This window comes from Telopea speciosissima, chromosome 4 (genome assembly GCF_018873765.1).
Source record: "Telopea speciosissima isolate NSW1024214 ecotype Mountain lineage chromosome 4, Tspe_v1, whole genome shotgun sequence".
In the NCBI taxonomy this organism is placed as follows: Eukaryota; Viridiplantae; Streptophyta; class Magnoliopsida; order Proteales; family Proteaceae; genus Telopea; species Telopea speciosissima.
The window spans coordinates 7,859,295-7,878,666 of record NC_057919.1 but is presented as its reverse complement, the minus strand read 5'-3'; the positions used below and the strand labels follow the sequence as shown (position 1 = coordinate 7,878,666).

The 19,372-nt window shown below is 38.7% G+C and overlaps 1 protein-coding gene and 1 pseudogene across 1 annotated transcript; one reads left to right on the top strand and one right to left on the bottom strand.

Annotated features, from left to right (window-relative positions):
* Window positions 1-55: 55 nt before the first annotated feature.
* LOC122658263 lies at window positions 56-2,412 on the top strand (annotated as a pseudogene).
* Window positions 2,413-6,565: 4,153 nt separating this feature from the next.
* On the bottom strand, window positions 6,566-17,720 carry LOC122659954 (serine/threonine-protein kinase/endoribonuclease IRE1a-like). The gene is made up of 5 exons (XM_043855119.1): window positions 17,503-17,720; window positions 8,611-8,783; window positions 8,260-8,506; window positions 7,486-7,789; window positions 6,566-6,768 (listed from the first exon to the last, which is right to left on the bottom strand). Exons 1-5 carry the CDS (start codon window positions 17,607-17,609, stop codon window positions 6,622-6,624), a joined length of 978 nt encoding a protein of 325 aa, XP_043711054.1. The 5' UTR covers window positions 17,610-17,720; the 3' UTR covers window positions 6,566-6,621.
* Between the last annotated feature and the right edge of the window lie 1,652 nt (window positions 17,721-19,372).

Below are 19,372 nucleotides of genomic sequence, written 5' to 3'. Positions count from 1 at the left end.
CTAAGATTTTTTATTTTTTATTTTTTATTTCTGACCAATTCGTTGGAATCGGAAGATGTCTAGTAATTTCAAGGAGCCTGCGGTGGTTCATGAAGATGATGCAGAGGAGATTCATCCTGTTCTTGATGATGGAGGGACAGAGCCGGAGGATTGGCACATGGTGAGCACGAATGATACTCGCAACTCCAGCTATGAGAAAAATGGTAAACATATCTCATCTGAAAGTGACGATCAAGAAAGTAATGAGCTTGAGAAAAATGATAAAAACCCACTGTGGGATTTTCCAAAATTGTTACTATGGCCTATTTCAAAATTGTTTGATCTTGGTTTCTTTGAAGGACGTAAGATTGGGCAGCTATACATATCCCAGAGAGAAATTGGGATGGGAAGCAATGGTACTGTTGTGTTTGAGGGAATTTATAATGGCCGTCCTGTTGCTGTCAAACGTCTTGTGAAAACCCATCATGAATTGGCTGTTAAAGAGATTAAAAATCTTATTGCATCTGATTACCATCCAAATATTGTTCGATGGTATGGAGTGAAGTATGATCAAGATTTCATCTATCTTTCTCTGGAGCGTTGTAATTGTAATTTAAGTGATTTGATTCAAACATACTCAGACTCTTCTCCAAATCTTCCATTTAATGAGGATCGGGCAACAAACTCAATGAATGATTGGTACAATGTTAGGTTGGATTCAGAAGTAGGACATAACAAGGATATTGAATTATGGAAAAAGAATGGGTATCCTTCACCCCATTTGCTTAATCTTATGAGGTTGGTTGGAATTCCTCTTTCAACTGCAATTTTCTGATTTCTTTTAAACTGTTTTATGTTGCCATCTTATCAGACTACTATCGATCTGATGCTTTAAAACTCATTCCTTTAGACATGTGAGTTTGGTTTGTTTCTGATAATGCATGCTTTTGCTTAATTACCTACGGTGCAGGGATGTGGTTTGTGGCCTAGCACATTTGCATGACCTAGGAATCATTCATAGAGACTTGAAACCTCAAAATGTGTTGATCATTAAGGATCAATCATTATGTGCAAAACTCTCTGACATGGGTATTAGCAAGCGCCTTAATAAGGATAAGTCTTCCTTGGGTCACAATCCTACTGGTAGTTATTAATAACCTTTTTTTTTTACTTCCAACAGTAAATACATGTTTATATGTGGTATTCATGAACTCTTTATATTTAACTATCTTCTACTGATTCACTTGTAGGTTGTGGTACTTCAGGTTGGCAAGCACCTGAACAGCTCCTTCGTGGACGCCAAACACGTGCAGTAGATTTATTTAGCTTAGGCTGTGTCCTCTTCTTTTGCATCACTGGGGGTAGACATCCTTTTGGTGACCATATCGAACGTGATGTAAATATTGTGAAGAACAAGATGGATCTTTCCCTGGTAGAGCATATTCCTGAAGCTATGGATCTTCTCTTTCATCTGTTAAGCCCTGATCCATTATTGAGGTATTCTTTTGGTTCTATTTGTTTTGAGTTCTATTACCTTCAACAAGTAGTGCATTCTCGTTTGATTGATGAAGATTATTAGGAGCCAATCCACTCCCTGCCCAACATCCCCAATTCCCTATAATTTGATCAATTAGCTTAATTGATTTTAAATTCCACTCCCTTGGCATTCCTCTCACAAAGAAAAAGGAGAGATTTGTTTCATAGACCTTATTTGCTTACAAATCAAATTATAGCTGATTGTATGGTCATGAACATTGAATTGGTTTCTTGTGCACTGAGAAGATGGACCATCCTTCAATTCTGATTTAGCTCAGTCGTATTGGTTGGATTGCAGTTAGCTAAATGCACCAATTTAGGCAATTACTAAATGTTATATCCCAATACATGAAATTCATTTATGTGCTTCCTTTGATTTTGGGTTATGAATTATCTTTTTTTAATTTTATTCACCTGTTTCTTCTAATTTTTCCCCCTAGGCCCAAGGCGATGGAGGTATTGCGCCATCCTTTGTTTTGGAGTTCTGAGAAGCGGCTCTCATTTCTTCGAGACACCAGTGTCAGGGTACAAATAGAAAGAGGAATTGAATCTGAACTCCTAAATGCATTATAAAGTGTTGCACTTGTTGCTTTTGGTGGGAAATGGAATGAAAAGATGGAAGCTGTATTCATCAATAATATTGGCCATTATAGGCGATATAAGTTGGTAGTACTTGTGATCTATTACGGCTCATGCGAAACAAGTTGAATCATTATGGAGAGCTTCCTAAAGAAACCCAGGTATGTTACCTCAGGGTAATAACTATATGTTCATTTTGTGAAACTGTGTTAACTTTGATGTGTTGATTGTTCACAGCTGAGATATTTGATAGATATAGAACCATTTGGTTGCATAGGCCTTCTGGTAAACCTTTCTAATGTACACTTGTCAGCCTAGACCAATTGACTGGATCTAAGATTGTGTTGATATCATCAGGGTTATTATTGAATGAACTTTCTTCGGTGATAGTTTTGATTATGGTGCATATTAATCCATCTTTGTTTTAGAGATTGTTTCAGTGGTTACCAATGCTAAAACCACCTGAATGTAGCCCATGCCTGTGATATGTGTCTATTTTGTTTGAAGTCAGGTATCTTTGAGTTTTATTTATTTCATTTTTTTTTTTCTCACATGAAAGGTATCTATTTCATGTTGTACTAAGTTTAGTTTTGTTGTCAGTTTCAGGAATTTCTTGGACTAGTTCCTAAAGGGTTTGATGGTTATTTTTCACTTCGACTCCCCAGACTATTAATTGAAGTGTATAAAGTTGTATGCACATACTGCAGGGAAGAGTGATTTTCAAAGTAATTTTAAGGATAGTCTCTTGTAATTTTAACCTGTTTCTAACTGTCAAAGTGTCCTCACGTACTTATGTTCTACTTGTTAATGTAAATAAACATTATTGTATAGCTATGCAAGCTTAAACTCTCTTACTCTCTTACTCTCTCACTCACACTGCGTCTTTCACCTTTGACTAGTTGCTTTGAGAACTGACTTAGGCATTGGAGGTCTCTGGTCCCCTCTTGTGATCCTCATTTTGGTTGTAGGTCCATCGATCAGATAGCGAACATCTTCCTGCAGTTTTCACCCGCATCACATGCCAATTTGATAACTTCTCCATTTTCACATAAACATGCTACAATATTATGCTTGGCAACTGTTTCGGACTTAATTAGCTATTTACAATGTCGCAATTTGGTCAATTTAACCCAATGGACAATGTACATTGCACACAGCTGGGAATATCGCTCATGGTAACATTAGCATTCAAACAAATTAATTAAAAACAATTCACCGAACAATCAAAATATATTGCTCACCAAAAATTGGTTCTACCAAAAAATAACTAGAGAAAAAAAAACTGTTAAAGTACAATTAGGGCTGCAATAGGGTCATATTTGACGGATCTTTATTCCCTTCAGTTCCCTGCTCAGCCCAGTTCCCCCAGTCCCCCTAACAAGGGAGGCGCAATGACCACCCTTCTCCTGCCCGGGTGGGACCCACCCCCTTATTAGAGGGATTGGGGAACTGAGCCGAGCAGGGGACTGGAAAAGATAATTTTCCCATATTCCACTCCTTGGTTTTGGATACTTGGGAGAGGTCATGTGAAAATCATACACAACCACCCCCCCCCCCCCCTAAAAGAAAAATAAAAATATATGAGCTTCCCAATCATCCAAAATTTAAGAATATTTGTTCAAGTCCGTTAAATAATTTGCTTTACATACATTTATTTAGCCTAGTCCTCCACGTACGTACATAATACCCTTAAGATAGGCCCAAGCAAAAGCTTCTATACCCATTCCATGATATGGCTGAATAAGTGGTTTCAATCTTTTTCTATTCGCTCCACATTCCTTTTCTTTGTGCTCCATGAAGAGGACCAAATGTAACTGTTATAACCTTCTGAGATGAGCCGAAGGGTGTCCCCTTTTGGGTGTCTCACTCATCACAACTCTAGAAGAAACTAAGAAAGCTTACAGAAAGCTTGCGCTTAGGTTCCATCCGGATGTTAACAAGGAGGTTTGTACATTCCTTTTGAATTGTCTTTCTGTCTTGGATTTTGATGCATTTTATAGAAATTCAAGTTTATCCGTTTCTATTTTAATTTATATTTTGTGGATACCTGTATTGAGAAGAGGTGAAATAGGACCGGGTTTTTTAAAACCCCAGTCCAACCCTCAGAACTCTTAGCTCAGCCCAAGCCCAACCCAACCCTAAGGCCGGGCTGAGATATCTCAGCCCAGGCCCAACTCTGTTGAGCTCAGCCCAACCCAGCTCGGCCCTGATTGAACCTGATTGAGCCGGGCTGGGCCAGGTTTGTTTGGCCCTGTATTTGTGTCAAAAATGACACATAATTATTTTTTGACTTTTTTTTTTGACTTTTTTTTATAAGCCAATAGAATGAATATATTATAACACAGGGCTGGGTCGGGCCGAGCTCAGCCAGAGTTCCCAACCCTGGCCTAGCCCGACCTGACCCGGCCCTGACCTCGGGCCTAAAAATTTCAACCCTAACCCACTCTCAGGGTTGAAATATTCAGCCCAGGCCCTATTCGGGCTTAGGACGGGCTCGAGCCGACGGGGTCAAACTTACACCCCTAGTATGGGGTGTTTTGCTATCTGCACCAATACTACTATGAATTAACCCGCCATGTTCTGTGATATTATTTTGTTCTTTTGATGGATATTGGACTGAAACGTGTGCATAATCGAAATATCTGATGGAAACTGAACTGAATAGTTAAAGTTTGTCCATTCAATAACCAAGATAGCCCAGCCCTGGATGCACTCATTGGGCGATGCTCTCCAGGGAGAGGAGCCCAATCCCAAAATCCTCCAAAGGATTATGCTCTACGTGCCATATTATGCTCTATTTGCGGATACCTGCTATTTAAGATGAATACTATTAAGAACTGGGGGCTGAAATATTTGAAATTTGTTTGATAATGAGGATCATTATTGTTAAGAAAGCAACGCCTTGAATGTCGATTTGCAGAAGAAAAACGAAAATTAGAGAAGAACAAGCAACACACAACACCAGAAATTTACGTGGTTTACCCCCAAGATGGGAAGCTACATCCACAGCCGAGCAATAGAACGGATTTCACTATTTTTTATAAATGTTACAAAACCACTCTTTCAGTCCTCTCAGAGATAAGAACATTATATAGAGAAGCCCTAACCCGAAGAAGTACAAGAATACCCCTGAACCCAAAAATTGCCAAACCAGACAGAGTCGGACCAAAACATATCGTATATCCCATAATATACCGTTTTGAAGATCTCAACGAACCCAACACAACTCCCATCCTTTGGCGGGGATGTACGCCATTTTTCGGCAATCCGAGATCGTTTCGTGGCTAAAATGGCCCTCAAAAAATTTCAATCGCACATTTTGAATAAAAAATCAGGCTTCACCAATAAAAATTATTGCTTGTATTGTTGTTTGGCATTGGATTTAGAAAAACCTGCTTGTATTTTTGCAGGAACAAAGAAGAAAACAAGCAAATAAAGGACATGCTTCTAACAACGCATCAAGCAATTTCTTTGTAGATATGTAGTGAAATGTCAGGGATTAGTGCTTTCCTCTCAATTTAAACTTGCCTGTGTGAAAAGGGAATTCCCATTTTTAGGGATATTATACGACATCTATCCATACAAATTTTGACAGTTAAAGTGAATTTCATTAGCTATTAAACCCTTGTAGTTCAGTTCAGTTGAATTGAGTTGAGTTGAGTTGTGGAGAAACATACAACCAAGCTCTGATGGGTGATGGATGATCTAATTTCAGACACATAGCACACATATTTACAGCTCTATTCACATGGTAAGTTTCATCCCTGGAAGTTCATATCCTCAAGAGTAGTACAGCTTTGAACAATTGCAGCAAATCATCATTTGGATTTCAATTTGATGGTTCATCATACAACGGGTGCAGAGGAGTCACGGCGTTGGACCATGAAGCTTGCCATTTGGATTTAAGTTTGATGGCTGAAGGGTAGTTGGATGCTTAAAATTACAACCGTAATTATTTATTGTGAAAAGAATCCCACTATGTCAGAGTGGAGATTTTGTCCCGAGTTGTCTCACATAATGAGCCACGGAATCCATATTGAAACTCTTTCTCCTCAGACAAAATGTGAGCTTCCTATTGAATGAATCATCATCCCCACTCCCGGAGGAGGAGAGATAGACACATGAGAGTATTGGCGTATGCCTCACTCCCGGATAGAGTTCTTTTTCCCTAAATAAATGATATTAAAGATGGTTGAATTCAACGTCCCTAGTGTAGCCTTTTGCATTTTATTTTTACACCCAATGTAGCATTTTGCATTGTATAGACTTTTTTTTCCTGGGGAAAGGAAATATATTGAGTTGGACGTGTAGTAGATGGAATATAAGGCTCCATCAATTATGGAGTGGAAAGTGAAAGTAAAATGAACATTCAGATTAATTAAGAGAAGAGTGACTCACATAACAATACAATTACAGTTATGATTTACAATTTACATAAAACAATACATAATTCAATTACAAGGTGTCTTACAAATGAAACATCTCAATACGTTAGGACACTTCATGACAGCTAGAAGAAGGTTAAAATTAGAAGAGACTATCCTTAAAATACTTTGAAAAGCATTCCTCTTCCCTGCAGTATTTGTATATAACTTTATAGACCTCAATTAAGAGTCTGGGGAATCGACATGAAAAATAACCATCAAATCCTTCAGGAACTGGTCCAAGAATTTCCTTAAAACAGACAATAAAACTAAACTTAGTACAGGCATGGGATACAGTTAGCAACATTCAGGTGGTTTTAACATTGGTAAGTGGTAACCACTGAAACAATCTCTAAAACAAAGATGGATTAATATGCACCATAATCAAAACTATCGGTGAAGAAAGTTCATTCAACAATAACCCCGATGATATACTACAGAACCTGAAGCTAAGTTCCATGTTTTGCATTGGTTTAGAAAGATGAGGTTTTGAATCTCACCACTGACACCAAAGAAACACAAGAAATTCACCAGATTTAAATCAAATTTAGATCATCGATCTAGTTCCATACAGAATTCAAGACAGCACAAACCAGTTTGCAACACACGTCCAAGAAAGTGAATGTTGGTCACAATGTGGATGCAAAAAAGAATATTTAGTAATTATGAAATTCTTTATAATGCCTGATACTACTTGAATGATGAAGACCATGTACTAAATCCTATATGCATGCATACAAACAGGATACAAATTTTGGTCCTTCCAAGTCATTTTATGTCAAAACAATCTTAGATCCAGTCAATTGGTCTAGGATGACAGTGTACATTAGAAAGGTTTAACAGAAGGCTTATGCAACCAAAATTGATTGTATATCTATCAAATAACTCAGCTGTGAACAATCAACACATCAAAGTCAACACAGTTTCACAAAATGAACATTATAGTTATTAGCCTGAGGTAACATACCTGGATTTCTTTTGGTAGTTCTCCATAATGATTCAAAGTGTTTCGCATGGCCCGTAATAGATCACGAATACTACCAAATTTATATTGCCTGTATCGGCAAATATAATTGATGAATACAGCTTCCATCTTTTCATTCCATTTCCCACCCAAAGCAACAGGTGCAACACTTCCTAATGCCTTTAGGAGTCCAGATTTAGTTCCTCTATCTCCTATTTGTAATCTGTCACTGGTGTCTCGAAGAAATGAGAGCCGCTTCTCAGAACTCCAAAGTGAAGGATGGTGCAATACCTGCATCGCCTTGGGCCTAGGAAAAAAATATTAGAAGAACCTCGTGAATAAAATTAAAAAATGAAATTCATAACCCGAAATCAAAGGAAGCACATAAATGAATTTCTTGCATTGGGATATAACATTTAGTAATTGCCTAAATTGGTGCATTCAACTAATTGCAATCCAACCAATACGACAGTGGTAAATCAGAAGGATTGTCCACCTTCTCAGTGCACAAGAAACCAATTCAATGTTCATGACCATACAATCAGTAATAATTTGATTTGTAAGAAAATAACTATGAAACAAATCTCTCCTTTTTCTTTTGGGGAAAGATGCCAAGTGAGTGGGAATTAAATCAATTAAGCTAATTGATCAAATTATAAGGAATTGGGGATGTCGGGCAGGGAGTGGATTGGCGCCTAATAATCTTCATCAATCAAGCGATAATGCACTACCTGTTGAAGGGAATAGAACTCGCAAGAAATAGAACCAAAAGAATACCTCAATAATGGATCAGGGTTTAACAGCTGAAAGAGAAGATCCGTAGCTTCAGGAATATGCTTTACCAGGGAAAGATCCATCTTGTTCTTCACAATATTTATATCACGTTCAAGATGGTCACCAAATGGATGTCTACCTCCAGTGATGCAAAAGAAGATGACACAGCCTAAACTAAATAAATCTACTGCACGTGTTTGGCGTCCATTAAGGAGCTGTTCAGGTGCTTGCCAACCTGAACTACCACTACCTACAAATGAATTCAGTAGAAGACTATCAAATATAAATAGTTAATGAATACCACATATAAACATGCATTTACTGTTGGAGATAAAAAAGGTTATTAATAACTACCAGTAGGATTGTCACCCAAGGAAGTCATATTTTCAGTAAGGCGCTTGCTAATACCCATGTCAGAGAGTTTTGCACATAATGATCGATCCTTTATGATCAACACATTTTGAGGTTTCAAGTCTCTATGAATGATTCCCAGTTCATGCAAATGTGCTAGGCCACAAACCACATCCCTGCACCATAGGTAAATAAGCAAAAGCATGCATGTTCAGAAACAAAACAAACTCACATGGCTAAAGGAAGATTGCAGTTGCAAGAGGACTTTCAACCAACCTCATAATTTTTAGCAAATGGGGTGAAGGATACCCATTCCTTTTCCACAATTCAAAATCGTTGGTAAGTCCTATTGCTGAATCCATCCGAACATTATAGACATTCATTGAGTTTGTTGCCTGATTCTTGTTAAACGTAGGATTTTGAGAAGAATCCAAATATGTTTGAATCAAATCACTTAAACTACAAGTACAACGCTCCAGAGAAAGATAGACGAAATCTTGATCATACTCCACTCCATACCATCGAACAATATTTGGATGCTGATCAGAAGCAATAAGATTTTGAATCTCTCTAACAGCCACTTCATGATGGGTTTTAACAAGACGTTTGACAGCAACAGGACGGCCATTGTAAATTCCCTCAAGAATAACAGTACCATTGCTTCCCTTAGCAATTTCTCTCCTGGATATGAATAGCTGCCCAATCTTACGACCATCCACGACACCACGTCCATCCACACCACAACGATCAAACAATTTTGAAATAGTCCACCGTAACAACTTTGAAATAGCCGTCACTGTATTCTTACCAATTTTCTTTTTGCGAATGCTCACCATGAGTCTATATGCTGGCCCTATCCCTGTCCCTGTCTTTCCATTACTAAGAACAGCATGAATCTCCTCTGCCCGCCGGAGGTACTTGGTGGATATCTGCTTGATCGCTTTCTTAATCTGAGGATCCTTCTCGTACTTCAAATGGGTCTTGAAGTACTCCAAGGCGTTCATGTAAAGAGGAAAAGCCTTGCTGTAATTCCCCGCATCATCTTCACGAACCGCCTGCTTTACCAATTCTATAGCCCGCTCCTTATAATTGCTATACATCTTCTTCCAATTCCAACGAATTGCCCAGAAAGCCCCAATAAAAAACTTAGCTACAGCAAAACACTCCAACACAAAACCCTAAATATTCTCGACCTGTGCACGATAGGATCTATATATAATTAAAATTAAATAATATACTGAAAATTCACAAAGTTGCAGGCTTCGAACTGGCGCGATTGTTGATACTGCAAATCAGACACAATGAAACCCTTCACGCCTGATCTGAGCTGGGCTGACCTTCCCTGAAGATTATCAAAGCAGAACTGGGAGAATAAGCAGAGAAATAAAGGAAAACAGACCTTGATTTCGTGCTTTAGACTCGCGATCGATCGATCAAGCTAGAGGTAGGTGCTGCAGGTCAAAAAGTTCTTCGTTCGGTATCTACTTCATTCCTCGTTTGCATATGAGTGAGACTTGAGACTCTCACCCTCAAGAAATGAGATAGATAGTGAGAGTGGAAAAATTATCACCTTCATTTTGCTGACCGGCTCAGTTACTCAGTTCCTAATAGGGGACCCTCTACCGATCTACTCTATTAATTTTCTTATTGCGGATTACATGCTAGCAGCTAAGAAAAACTTTCTCCAGTAATTTGTGTTGGTTGGCTTTCATTAATACAATGGCCCACTCAATTTGAGCCATGTGGCATGTGCTGTGGCTATTTCCAACAGTACCGATTTGAATGATAAATACTTGGATTAACTAACTATAGATGGATATTTGGATTAATTAATAACTGGCTTGTACAGGATTGTTTGTTTCTATTTCTTTTCAAAAGTCCATATTTATTCCTCTCATCTTTGACTTTTTTTCACTATTCTCTATGGGAATGGATTGTTCCTGTTACAAGGCTACAGCCGAGGAAATGGAATAATTTATTTTCCTTTTGATTTCATAAATATCCTATTAAGTTTATGTATTTTCTAAAATACCCTTTAAGTATTTCATAAATACCCTACATATATAGCAGCAGCAAAATTTCGTCATTCTCTATGACCTAAGGTTTCCCCTTATATAAGTCTGATTTGAGTAGAAAATCTCTGGGCAGATTTTTTTTTTTCCGAGGGAAGAGGGGGTGGGAGGCAACTGGGAGGTCTACCTAATCGGGTTTTAGTAATTGGTATGCCGTTATCAATACGATATCGATCGAACAATTTTACCCATAAATTTCAATAACAATTGGTTTTATTTATAGTTTTACCCTTGATCAGGAATTAGTATATGTATCTGTCTCCATCAATATTGATACAAATTGACCGTATTTGACTGATATCCAATCCGATACCAATTTATTGAACCATGATACATATTCGACTGCCAGGTGGATTGTCACATGCAAAGATAAAGTAAGTTCTTCCATTGCGTAGGGGGCATTAAAGAGAAAAATACAATACTACAGAGCCATAGGAACCTGGGGATTGGAGGGGGAAGGATGGGGTGCAAGAAGGAGAGAGAGGATCCTCGGCAAGAAGAGAACAACCAACTCCATTGGCAGCAATTGCGGAAACTCTAGGGTACCTGGGGATTGGAGGGGGAAGGAAGGAAAGGGGGGTGGGGCGATTGGCAGCAATCGCTAGCGTACATCACTAGAATCATCTATGCCTATAAACCCACGTGCTTAAATGTCGTCGGCTGTGTTTAGTTGCTGCTGATTGGGGAGTAGTAGTAGTAGTGGAGGAGAGGGCGATGAAGCAAGGGAGGGGTGGGGTGGAGCTGGGGCTGGGAGCAGGGTGGAGGGTATTGGTGGCGGAGAGGACGGGTTGGGGTTGCAAGGGGTGCGGCTATGGTGACGTCAGTGATGGTGGTTGGAGTCAAAGTTGGAAGTGGAGGTGAAGGCAGGTCAGGGGTGGGAGTGGAATTGATCAATGGATTAAAATCCTCTTCAGTTCCAAGACATATGCAGCGCGGTGCATTTTGAGGGTGGGATGTCTTCTGCATTTTGAGGGTGGGATGTCTTCCCCTAGCAGGCACAACATCCAATGGTCCGAGCTGAGCTTAATTCAGCCAGTTTTTTTTTTCTTCTCGAGCTCGAGCTCAATTCAGCCATTTTTTTTTTCTCGAACTCAGATCGTTGGATGTCGCATCTGCCAGTTAGCGACATCCCAACCCCAAATTGCACTGCACCGCTCTTTTAAGGAATTGGAGAAGATGTTTTTTTCCTTGATCAGAGGGGTAAATTTGGAAATTTTAATATTTTGAAATAAAACTAACCTAAAAAACACCCCAAAACGACACTTTTCAAAAAATGGATACCCTAAACACCATTTTTCACAAACTTAGGATATCTGTGGTGTAATTTACCCTTTAGAAGTTTACCACCAAAAAAAAAAAATTTACCCTTTAGAAAATTATTTGAGCTCAACGTGTCAAATTCTCCATGTATGTGTATGCATCTTATAGGTGCTCCATGCATCTTTGCCACTTTGGCGATTTCCACTTAGGCTGAAACTTTAAATGTGGCCAAGGGGCCTTTTGGTCTATTTATCCAATCTGACACCAGACATATATTATGTGCAAATCAGGTAAAGTTGCATGGTCCATGATTCCATGTCGACAAGGAAACCTCACCAACCACCCATTTTACGTAACAATACAATTATTTACAATTTACATAAACGATAAATAGTCAATTCCAGGTTGCCAGTGTTATTAAGAAACTTACAAGTGGAACATCTCAGTACTTCAGGGCAATTTATGACAGTTCGAAACAGGAGGTTAAAATTAGAAGAGACCATCCTTAAAATACTTTGAAAAGCATTCCTCTTCCCTGCAGTATGCGCATACAACTTTATACACTTCAATTAAGAGTCTGGGGAATCGACATGAAAAATAACCATCAAATCCTTCAGGAATTGGTCCAAGAATTTCCTGAAACACAACAACAAAATTAAACTGAGCACAACATGAAATATATAAATTTTATGTTAAAAAAAAAAAACAGAAAAGACAGGCAAAAGTTTTCATGCATGATCGTGCATGTGCGTAATCTGAAATAACATAAAAAAACCCCTGCATCCCTTGTTTGATGGGGTTGATGGAAGAATCTCCCGTGTACGAATACCTTCCCCGAAGACATAAATAACACATAAAGAAACTTGGCAAACACTAATTTAGATACTTGATTTCAAACAAAATAGACACATCACACATATCACAGGCATATGCTACATTTAGGTGGCTTTAGTATTGGTAACAGTTGATTGAGGAAAATCTGACTTGTGTCAATGAGACACAGTCAAGGCTTTATTTATAATAGAATAGAAGAGAGTATCTAACCAACCCAAAAAAAAAAAAAAAGAATAGAAGAGAGTACAATTACAGAAATATCCCTATGGACAATTCTACCCTTATACCTATGTTACAATACTTTCCCTCAAGTTGGTGCATAAATGCCACACATGCCCAACTTACACATACTAGGATGAAAAACAGTACTACTAAGACCTTTGGAAAATATATCAGCCAATTGGTCACTAGACTTAACAAAAGGAACACAGATAAGGCCCGATTCCACATGTTTCGTCTGATCATGCTGAATTGAATTGTAAGTCATACTGATGGCTGATTTGCTATTACAGTATAACATCGTAGGAAGAACAACGGGAACACCCAATTCAGTCAAAAGACTTTGGAGACATAAAAGTTCACAAATACCATGGGCCATAGCCCGAAACTTTGCTTTAACACTGGACCAAGCCACCACAGCCTACTTCGTGCTTCTCTAGGTTACCAAGTTGACACCCACGAGTATACAATAGCCGGTTGTTGATCTACGATCACCAGGGGAACCAGCCCAATCTGTATCTATGAAAGTTTCAACTCGTAGATGATCATGGGGAGAGAAACGAACCCCTCATCTTGAAGCATATTTCAAATAGCGCAGAATACGAAGCACAACTTCCATATGTGAGGAGTACGGATCATGCATGTACTAGCTAACAAGACTGACAACATAAGCAATATCTGTCCGAGTATTGCAGAGATAGATTAACCTCCCCACTAATCGTTGATATTGTCCCTTATCCATAGGATTACCAGCCTTGCTCAAAAGATGAGCAATAACATCAAGAGTATATACAGCCTTGCACCCCCAACATACCAATCTTTGATAAGAGATCAAGGGTATATTTGCGCTGAGAGAGGAAAATACCTCTGGTAGAGCGAGCAACTTCAATGCCAAGGAAGTAGCGTAGCTTTCCTAGATCTTTAATTTCAAATTTCTTGCCCAGATAATCCTTGAGATGAAAATTTTCTTCTGTATCATTACCGATGACGACAATAACATCAATATATACAATGAGAAGTGTGATCTTATCACCAAACCACTTGATGAACAAAGTGTGATCCGCATTGCTTTGGGTGTAACCAACATACACCATAGCCGTGGAATCTCCCAAACCAAGCACAGGGAGACTATTTCAACCTATACAATGCACGTTTCAGTTTACACAACTTCCCCTGAGTTTTAGGACATGCAAAACCTGGGGGAATCTCCATATGCACTTCTTCTTCAAGTTCGTCGTCAAGGAAGGTGTTTTTAACATCAAGTTGTTGCAATTCCCATCCCAAATTAACTGCACAAGAGAGGATGACACAAATAGTGTTCATCTTAACAATTGGGGCAAGGGGCAGTTTTGTACTTTTTGGGTTAGAATTTTCTTATATAATGGTGTTATCTATTTGAGAGATGGGTGAGAGAGGGTTTGTATTTTGCTTCACAGATTAGTGGATTTGTAATATTGCTCGGCCGTGGATGTAGCCTTTTTGGGGGTGAACCACGTAAATCTTATCTTGTGCGTGTGTGTTTTTCTCTTTCATTTTGCAATTCTTCTGCAAAATCACCTTTTTTAGCGTTGTTTTTCTAACCGTGGGTGTTGGGTACCATTTAGGGGTAACATCCTTGTCTCTATGCATTAGAGGTTGAATCAGGTTAAAATGTCCTAAGTCATAGGTGTGACTGAAACATCTTTACCATGGGTGCGACCTCTCAATTATATACTGAAAAAATAGTGATGAGTAGATGTTGAAGTCAGTGTGACCATTATTTCATGCACATAGGCAATCTGCCCAAGCACGTATATTTTGTGATGTGGTTGTATGCTTATATTTGGATGTTTGTCTGTAGGATGGGTGTGCACACTGGGTAGACCTTGCCACATGATTTGTATGTGTGCCTATGGTTAAGAAGAATGGTGTATCACACGATATATCGATGCCATCATTGAGGTTCTCCAGCAGTGGTTGATTAACAGTTATAGAGTGTGAGGATCAACTCTTGGCAACATTATGTTCATCAGCTTCAGACAACATTGAGAGACTTCCAACACTAGGCATCATCAACTCTTGGCATCAATATTAGTGACTATGGTTGTGTGTGCCTAAGTTAGGGTTGCTAGACTGTATTGGATGTGACTTAAGGGTGTCCAAGGCAAACTGAAGCCGAACCGAGCCATTTACACCAAAACCGTTAAACCGTTTAAAAAATGGTTCGGTTTTGGTTTTAAAATAGAAACAGTTTAACTAAACGGTTTAAATCGAGACGAACCGTTTAAACCAATGGTAAACTGATTAGAAAACCTTTTAAACTAAAACAAATATTGGTAATATGTAATGGCAATAATTAAGCATTACTGGTAACAATAAATTAGTATTAAATATGTAATGGTACAATAAACAATTATTTAAAGAAAACATACAAGAATTTGATTCATACTTCCATTTTAATTAAAATAAATAAATAAAAGACATGTAATGGAAAATAGCTTTTTGAATAAAAAAAAAAGTTAAAAAACCTTATAAAACCATTTAAAACCAATAAAACCGAAACCGGTTTCATTTTCAACATGTGAAACCATTTAGTAAACGGTTCGTTTTGGTTTTACCTAAAAATACTTGCACTGAACCGTTTAATACCCTTAGGTTGTGTGACAATGCATTTGAGAGGACAACTCTAGCAATTTTGTTGAGTGCCAAGGACACCAACAGGTGAACTAGGAAGAGAACCTGTTGATAGTAAAGTTTTTAGAGTTCTTTGATTCACCTCCCCCTCCTCTCAGTGGTCATCATTGTTCAACAACATGCATACTAACAGGAGAGAAATTTTGGTGGGTCAAATCATTTTATGTCAAAACAATCTTAGATCCAGTCAATTGGTCTAGGATGACAAGTGTACATTAGAAAGGTTTGGCAGAAGGCTTATGCAATCAAATAGTTGTATATCTATCAAATATCTCAGCTGTGAACAATCAACACATCAAAGTCAGCACAGTTTCACAAAATGAACATATAGTAATTAGCCTGAGGTAACATACCTGCATTTCTTTTGAAAGTTCTCCATAATGATTCAACGCGTTTCGCATGAATCGTAGTAGATCACGAGTACTACCAAACTTATATTGCTTGCACCTGTGACTGCTAATATTATTGATGAATACATCTCCCATCTTTTCATCCCATTTCCCACCCAAAGCAACATGTGCAACTCTTTGTAATGCTTTTAGGAGTTCAGATTTATTTCCTCTAGGTTCTATTTTAACCCTGTCACTGGTTTCGCGAAGAAAAGAGAGCCGCTTTCCAGAATTCCAAAACAAAGGATGATGCAATACCTCCATCGCCATGGGCCTAGAAAAAACGATAATTCAAAACCCAAAATCAAAGGAAGCACATAAATGAATTTCTTGCATTGGGATATAACATTTAGTAATTGCCTAAATTAGTGCATTCGGTTAACTGCAATCCAACCAATACGACTGAGCTAAATCAGAATTAAAGGATGGTCCACCTTCTCAGTACACAAGAAACCAATTCAACGTTCATGACCATACAATCAGCTATAATTTGATTTGTAAGATAAGAATGTCTATGAAACAAACCTCTCCTTTTTCATTGGGGGAGGGATGCCACGGGAGTGGGAATTAAAAGAATTTTTTTTTAAGCTAATTGATCAAATTATAAGGAATTGGGGATGTCGGGCAGGGAGTGGATTGGCTCCTAATAATCTTCATCAATCAAGCAAGAATGTACTACTTGTTGAAAGGAATAGAACTTGAAACAAATAGAACCAAAAGAATACCTCAATAATGGATCAGGGTTTAACAGCCGAAAGATAAGATCCCTAGCTTCAGGAATATGCTCTACCAGCAAAAGATCCATCTTGTTCTTCACAATATTGACATCACGTTCAATATGGTTACCAAAAGGATGTCTACCTCCAGTGATGCAAAAGAAGATGACACAGCCTAAGCTAAACAAATCTACTGCATATGTTTGGCGTTTATGAAGGAGCTGTTCAGGTGCTTGCCAACCTGAACTACCACAACCTACAAGTGAATCAGTACAAGAGAGTCAAATATAAAGAGTTAATGAATACAACATATAAACATGTGTGAACTATTGGAAGTAAAAAAAAGTTATTAATAACTACCAGTAGGATTATGACCCAAGGAAGTCATGTCCTCAGTAAGGCGCTTGCTAATACCCATGTCAGAGAGTTTTGCACACAATGATCGATCGTTTATGATCAAAACATTTTGAGGTTTCAAATCTCTATGAATGATTCGCAGTTCATGCAAATGTGCTAGGCCACAAACCACATCCCTGCACCGTAGGTAAATAAGCAAAAGCATGCATGTTCAGAAACAAACCAAACTCACATGGCTAAAGGAAGAGTTTTAATTGCTTAAAGCATCAGATAGTAGTCTGATAAGATTGCAACATAAAACAGTTTAAAGAAAAGGTAATATAAAATGTGCACATATGACAGAAAATTGCAGTTGCAAGAGGACATTCGACCAACCTCATAAGTTTTAGCAAATGGGGTGAAGGATACGCATTGCTTTTCCACAATTCAATATCCTTGCTAAGTCCTGTTGCTGAATCCAACTGAACATTATACTCATTCATTGAGTTTGTTGCTCGATCCTTATCAAATATAGGATTTGGAGAAGAATCTGAGTATGTTTGAATCAAATCACTTAAACTACAATTACAACGCTCCAGAGCAAGATAAAAGAAATCTTGATCAGACTCTTCTCCATACCATCGAACAATATTTTGATGCCGATCAGATGCAATAAGATTTTGAATTTCTTTAAAAGCCACATCATGATGGGTTTTCACAAGACGTTTGACAGCAACAGGACGGCCGTTATAAATTCCCTCAAGAACAATAGTACCATTGCTTCCCTTAGCAATTTCTCTGCTAGATATGTATAACTTCCCAATCTTACGTCCATCCACACCACCATCACACAATTTTGAAATATCCCACAGTGGGTTCTTATCATTTTCCTCAATGTGTGGAAGCTCATTAGTTTCTTGATTGTCACTTTGAGCCGCTGGCCCTGACCCTGTCCCTGTCCCTCCATCATCAAGAACAGCACGAATCTCCTCCACACCACCACGATCAAACAATTTTGAAGCAGGCCACGGTAAAAATTTTGAAATAGCCCACTGTGGGTTTTTATCATTTTTCTCAACGTGTGGAAGCTCATTAGTTTCTTGATCGTCACTTTGAGATGAGATATGTTTACCATTTTTCTTTTCGCGAATGCCCAGCATGTGCCTATCTGCTGGCTCTGTCCCTGTTCCTGTCCCTGTCCCTGTCCCTCCATCATGAAGAACAACACCAATCTCCTCCACAGCACCACTTCCATCCACACCACCACGATCAAACAATTTTGAAATAGGCCACGGCAACAATTTTGAAATAGCCCACGATGGGCTTTTATCATTTTTCTCAATGTGCGGAAGCTCCTTACTTTCTTGATCGTCACTTTGAGATGAGATATGTTTACCAATGCCCGGCATGTGCCTATCCGTTGGCCCTGGCCCTGGCCCTGTCCGCATCCTTCCATCATCAAGAACAACACCAATCTCCTCCACACCACCACGATCAACCAATTTTGAAATAGGCCAAGGTAACAATTTTGAAATAGCCCACGGTGGGTTTTTATCATTTTTCTCAATGTGTCCTGGCCCTGTCCCTGTCCCTCCATCTTCAAGAACAGCACCATCAAGAACAGAACGAAGTTCCTCCGCCGCCCGCCTGAGGTACTCGGTGGATTTCAGAGTGATCGCTTCCTTTGTCTGAGGATTCTTCTCGTATTTCAAATAGGTCTTGAAGTACTCGAAGATGTTATTGATCGTCACTTTGAAGTACGTCCCTGTCCCTGTTCCTCCATCATCAAGAACAGCACGAATCTCCTCCGCCCGCCTAATGTACTCGGTTAATTTCTGAGTGATCGCTTCCTTAATCTGAGGATTATTCTCGTACTTCAAATGGGTCTTGACGTACTCCAAGACGTTCATGTAAAGGAGAAAAGCCTTGCTATAATTCCCTGCATCATCTTCACGAACCGCCTGCTTCACCAATTCTATAGCCTGTTCCTTGTAATTGCTATACATCTTCCAATTCCAACGAATTGCCTAGAAAGCAAAAAATCATAGGAGAGAAAAGCTACAGCAAAACACTCCAACACAAAACCCTAAATATTCTCTAGCTGCGATAAGGATTTACATAGTTAAAATTAAATAATATACTGAAAATTCACTAAGTTGCAGGCTTGGAACTCAAGCGATTGTTGATACTGCAAATCAGTCACAATAAAACAAACCCTTCACGCCTGATCTGACCTGATCTACCCTGAAGATTATCAAAGCAGAAC

Excerpts from the sequence above, each read along its gene's own strand:
- LOC122659954 (XM_043855119.1), bottom strand. The coding sequence starts at position 17,609 with ATGAATGAGTATAATGTTCAGTTGGATTCAGCAACAGGACTTAGCAAG. Across the intron at positions 8,507-8,610 it reads CTTGGGTGACAATCCTACTG|GTAGTGGTAGTTCAGGTTGG; the intron begins GTAGTTATTAAT and ends ATTCATTTGTAG. Across the intron at positions 6,769-7,485 it reads AACTACCAAAAGAAATCCAG|GAAATTCTTGGACCAGTTCC; the intron begins GTATGTTACCTC and ends GTCTGTTTTAAG.